The sequence below is a fragment of the Chiloscyllium punctatum genome, chromosome 10 (assembly GCF_047496795.1).
Source record: "Chiloscyllium punctatum isolate Juve2018m chromosome 10, sChiPun1.3, whole genome shotgun sequence".
NCBI classification, from domain to species: domain Eukaryota; kingdom Metazoa; phylum Chordata; class Chondrichthyes; order Orectolobiformes; family Hemiscylliidae; genus Chiloscyllium; species Chiloscyllium punctatum.
Genome location: NC_092748.1, coordinates 75,328,085 through 75,334,084, shown reverse-complemented (window position 1 = coordinate 75,334,084; position 6,000 = coordinate 75,328,085). Strand labels below are relative to the sequence as shown.

General features: G+C 41.4%; 1 protein-coding gene across 1 annotated transcript in view; it reads left to right on the top strand.

The window, feature by feature from the left end:
* Positions 1-1,157: 1,157 nt before the first annotated feature.
* The window catches only part of itgb5 (integrin, beta 5), a 144,482-nt gene continuing 139,639 nt past the window's right edge, over positions 1,158-6,000 (top strand). Inside the window, exons 1-2 of the mRNA XM_072579543.1 lie at positions 1,158-1,671; positions 1,918-2,003. Of these exons, the coding sequence (XP_072435644.1) occupies positions 1,584-1,671; positions 1,918-2,003 (174 nt within the window). The 5' untranslated portion in view covers positions 1,158-1,583. The remainder of the gene's footprint in view (positions 1,672-1,917; positions 2,004-6,000) is intronic.

Here is a 6,000-nt window from a genome sequence, read left to right as displayed (position 1 = left end):
AGGTGAGTCTTGAACCCAGATCTGTGGTATAGGATGTAGATACACTACAATTGCATTTCAAGAACCCATCACTAACCCATCGAAACCTTCAGATAAGTTACTGTAGCTAGTGACACTATATGTGCACGGTTATCCAGGTCACCAATAAAATCCATAACTCCCTACATATTGCAGAATATACATTCCACATGGCCAAGTTACTCTGCTATGTCTCAACCTAACTTCACTTAGTAACTTTATTAAGCTGGTTTTGAATGTAATAAACTTCGCAGATAGTCCTATTTATTAGTATTCTATCACTTTTCAAAGTTTCGTACTGGTTGCAATAAACCTTACGCAAAACATATTTACTGAAATTCCAACATCAAGCTAATCCACTAACTGCATCTCAAAATCACACGACATTAGGTTTTAATCCAACAGGTTTATTGAAATCACAAGCTTTCGCAGCGTAATCCCTTCGCCTGACTGTGTGCCCTTTACTGACCCTGACTAGTCACGAATTAGTTTGAAATCACACAACACCAGATTATAGTCCAACAGACTATAACCTGGTGTGTGATTTTTAATTTTGTACACCCCAGTTCAACACCGGCATCTCCAAATCACGAATTAGTTTAGCTTCCTGTCACAGTAATTAACACCGATTGAACTATTTTTAGCTGATTGGCAGATTACTGCCACGACCAGGCAGTTCCCTGTTGAACAAAGCAAACTAACTTACTGCAATGTTGTTAGTTTCGTGCCAGAACCTGACTCTAAAATTCAACCCGAAAACAAAGCTTGCCTGAACTCACGCGTGAACCTAATTGGCTACTCTTTCTGTTTACGTCTCATCGTGCGCCTCTTCTTGCAACAGTATGCAAAAAAAAATTAGGTATACTGACAAATCACTGCTGGCCTCTGAAATAAGTTTCGGCCAATGCAGACCTGCATCGAGAATGCTTTACTTTAAGTGCATTTGCCGGCTGTACAAGCACGGCTCTATGGATCCCCTCAAAGTAGCCGTAGATAGCGACTTGGTTTGCAGAAGGGAGACAGTCGCGGAACCGCAAGGGTTAACGGTGCGCGCCGCGCTGATTGGGCCGGGATGTGCGAGGAGGGGTGGGGATTGGATGGCGCGGCGAAGGAGGCGGGGTCTAGCGCTGTCCCGGAGCTCGCGACTGAAGAGCAACAGAAGTGTTTTGGGGCGGCCGGCAGAGCACTATAGCGGCTGCACGGTACTCAGTCAGCTCGTAGCCATGTGAGCTTCAGTCCCTGGTGAATCCCAGAGGCACAGCGGGCGAGAGACAGAGGGAGAAAGGAAGGAAGGAGTACATGCGAAGTTAGTGCTGGGAGTTGGACATCGGGCATCGTTCGGCACTTTTCGACCCGGCCCCATGTCAGCATGAGTTTTCGAGAGCTCGACCGCACAGAAAAGTCTGGGAGACGCGAAGTGTCGAAATGTTTGAGTCGAAAGTCCGATTGTGATTGCTGCAGCCAAACGTCCGACTGTTTTTAACTGGAGACTTGAGCGCTGCTCGGATCGTTTTGGGGGGGGGGGGGGGGGAGAAGAGATATGTTTTGAATCCTTACGTCGACAGATGCAAAAAGCCATGTTCAAGAAAATGAGTTTAAATTATTTGTTTTTACCGTATCTAGTTTTTTACCTGTTGTTGCAAGACGTCAGCGGTAAGTTTAAACGATAGTTAAACCGTTTAGCTCGATGTCGTTAATTGTAAATACTAGTGATGTCAGAAGTGTGTCTTATGTTTTGTTGCTGACGCTTCACGTTTGAGGGATAAACCTTGATTTGATTTACAGTGTTGGCTCTGCTGAATTTCAGCATGAACATATCTGAAGATGTGGAAAACAAGCAATTCACACCCTTACTCAATGGTCACTCATAGGAAAGTGACGTCTTTATTTGTATCGCAGGTTCCAATATTTGTACAAGTGGACGTGCTACCTCCTGCAAAGAGTGTTTGCTTATTCATCCTGACTGTGGCTGGTGTGTTCAAGAGGTAGGCTGCTTAGCAAACTTAAAGATTTGCTATAAACTCACAAGCTATCAGTTTACGAACCGTTATATTTTGCTGTAACCTCCATTTTCACTGTTGAATGGAACAGTTAGGTTGGCTCGTGATTGAGGTTATTTGTCCTTTGGTTCTATGGCTGCTAATGGCAATGGCCTTTAGGGAAATATATGGATAAAAGTGTGGGAAATTTGTACAGCTTAGTAGTGTCAATAATAAGTAATTACGATTGCACTTTGTCAGTGAGTTTGTAATGTTCAGCCTGGCAGCAGATTATCAAATATAATAGAATTTGCTGAACAACTTTTCCTATTATGATGGGAAGTAACAATGAAAATTTACCAAATACTTTGACCGAGTGGAGGCACTGCAACATCGCCACTGGTAGAAAGGTATAATCGACAGATGAATTCTCGTAAATACAGTACGGACTTAGAGTTATATTGGAAGCAAAATATGTCTTTTTAAATAACTGGATTGCAAATCCATTATTTATTATTATTATTTTATTATTATTTTTGATCTTTAATCTCACCGGTGTGTTATGTCGATTTCAGCCACACGTACACGTCATAACACGTTTGTTATTAACATCTGCTTAAAATGGAATTTCAGATATGTGCCGTCACACGGCATGAAAAGAGTGGCATGATGTTTCAGTAAGTAGCACGACTACCTCATAGTGCCAGGGATTCGGGTCGATTCCAGCCACAAGGTGAACTGTCTGTGTGAGTTTGCACATTGTCTGCGTTGGTTTCTTCCCACAATCCAAAGATGTCCGGCTTAGGTGGATTGGCCATGGTAAATTGCCCCATAGTGGTATTAGGTTAGGTGCATTAGTCAGGATGAATGGGGATGGGTTTGTATGGACTTATTGGGCTGAAGGGCCTGTTTCCATACTGTATGCAAGTTACAGAATGTGTGAGAAGTTGTGATTCTCTTCGTTTTCTGGTTTATACCAATTAAGAGTTTTTCAGAGTCAACAAGGTCTAAGAATGTGTAGTTCTATGCTCCCATTTGGATTGAATCAAACAAAAATACTTTCAGGAACTCCGTAAAAATGTCTAGGTGTCTACTCGTTATAGAAAGGAGGAGGCAGTACTGATTCACAAGACTGATCTGCTGCCGTGATACATCAGGATGTTGTGTTCTTTAGATCTGTTTACCTGCCTTTATTTTATGACTTTTGTAAAGTCATGGTCTTCCAAAGATCTATAACTTGGTTTTGAACATTTCATTGATCCAGTATTCATTGCCTTTCATGGGAATGAGTTCCAGATTTCTGTGACCATTTGTATGAAAAGTGCTTCCTGATTTTGTTTCTCAATGACCTGTTCTGTTAATAGTATTATGCCCTCATGTACTGCTAGCCAACAATGATTGTAATTCTGGAGTCTGAACAAAGTTGTACCTAACTGAAGTCAAGAGTGTAGTTCTGGAGTGGAGTGCTTCATCAATTCCTGATGAAGGGCTAATGCTTGAAATGTTAATACTCCTGCACGGATGCTGCCTGACCTCCTGTGCTTTTCCAGGAGCTCACTCTCGAGTCTGACCTCCAGCATCTGCAGTCCTCACTTTCTCCTCCTTGTACCTAACTGAAATATTACTTGCTAACTGTTGAATTCTAATCTGTTTCAGATAACATCAACACTCTATTAGCTTATTTTTGGTCATTTAGACTAATTTGAATTCACTTGCACACATGGAAATGAAAGTCTTTTTTTTGCTCTTGTGCTTACAATCTCTACTGAGTTTTATAACTAAGATTGATTTGTCTTTGGTTCTGAAGTGGATGATTCTATACAATTCTTCTTTGAACTACAACTATCATAGTTTTGTTCATTCTCAAAATCTGCCTGTGATCCTTCAGCTCATTTGCGCTGTGTTTCTTCTAAGTTAGTGTCACCTGCAAATTTTTATGTATACCACCCTTTGTCCCTTTCTTCAAAGCTGTGTCAATAACAAGCAGACTTCATAAACCCTTCTCCAACAATAATTGCAAGGAAATCTTTGTCACAAAGCAGACATTCATTCATCTACAAAACCCCTTTCATTTCTACTGTGTCCAACTTTCTCCAAAGATCTCCCACCACCTTGCACTATTGCGGAACTTGGATACCTTTCTACTTTCTCTCTGTCTCCAATCAGATTCTGTACAACTCTTCATGTCCATATGATTCACCTTCTTTTGCCTTGATCCAATTAAAATGCTGGCTTTGTTAGCTGATATTGTTAATGGTTTCAACTTCTTGAGCTTTTTCTCTTCCTTTCAAATCTTCCATCACCTACCCTTTTCTCAGTATAAGCCATTCTTGACCCCTTCTTGATGCCCTAACTAATGCCCAATTTCCAATTGCCTTTTACTTTCCAAAGCCATTTAATGTCTATACTTTCTGCAGTTCCATGTTTGAAGCCATCCAATCAAGTTTCTAACTGTGCTGCAGTACTGAAACAGTTGCAAATGGATCCCATGACAGAGTGACCAAGATAAAGCATCTCTTCTCATTCTTCCTAACCTTTATACTGCTGACTGCAAATATTCACTTTCAACTTGTCCTCCATTGTCCAGTTTGTGTGGGATTTCCCTCACCTGGTTCCAGTCTTACCAACCAGCCATGGTCAGAAAATTAATTGTCGTGTCTTTTCCTTAAACTCCTGGTCTTTTAGCTCTGGAGTTTCCAAATAATCTGTTCATGGCTGCCTCCTATTTCTCATTGATATTCTGCCACATCAAAACTCCTCCGGTTCCACTTGTAAGCTCATAACATTCTTGATTCCACTGATGTCTCTGATTTGTTAAATTGTCCAAAATACAATACTAAAGCACTGAGGTTTGTTCCAATTAAATATTGGGAAAACCAAAGACATTACCTTCATTTTATTTCCCTAGTAATGAACACTATCCAACTTCCTAACAGCTATTTGTTTATTGACACTGTTTGCAACTTTGACTGCAACTGACTCTGACACTTGTCTTCCAAGCACATAGCTACTCCATCATCATAACTGTCTGCTTTTACCCTGCATCATTGCCCATTTCAAGACCTTTGAGCTAATCTGCTGAAACTATCATCCATGTTCTTAAATATTATTTCCATGCTCACCTGACCCACTTCCCATTTTCAGTGCTACATAAACTTGAGGACATACAAAATTCTACTACCTGTATTCTAACTTCCAACAAGTTCCAGCAATCATCACCTCTCTGCTGATTTCCATCAGCTTCTGTATGGCAAAACTTTGGGCGGCACGGTGGCACAGTGGTTAGCACTGCTGCCTCACAGTGCCTGAGACCCGGGTTCAATTCCCGCCTCAGGCGACTGACTGTGTGGAGTTTGCATGTTCTCCCCGTGTCTGCGTGGGTTTCCTCCGGGTGCTCCGGTTTCCTCCCACAGTCCAGAGCTGTGCAGGTCAGGTGAATTGGCCATACTAAATTGCCCCTAGTTTTAGGTAAGGGGTAAATGTAGGGGCATGGGTGGGTTGCGCTTCGGCGGGTCGGTGTGGACTTGTTGGGCCGAAGGGCCTGTTTCCACACTGTAATGTAATGTAATCTAAAAAAAAACCTCAATTTAAAATTTTGACTCTTGTTTTCAAATCACTGTATTGCCTCTCTCTCTTTCTCTCTAACAGCCTCCTGGCTCTTTCTGGTCTCTGATCCCTATTTTAAATGGCTCCACCTTTGATAACCATGTCTCATAGAGACCTAAGTCCTAAACTCTGAATTCCGTCCCTAAACCTCATTGATTCTTTATCTCTTTGTCCTTCTTTTAATGACCTGCAGACAACATACCTGTTTGATCAAGCTTTTAAAACACCTTTGAATCCAGCTTCTGCATCCCAATCAATTGCCACTAATGCCATAGGATTATCATGAAAAAAATGCACTGTTGTTTTGCTAATATTTTGATTTATTATTGTCATGTACCGAGGTACAGTGAAAAGTATTGTACTGCATGCGAACCAGACAAATCATACCTTAATAAGT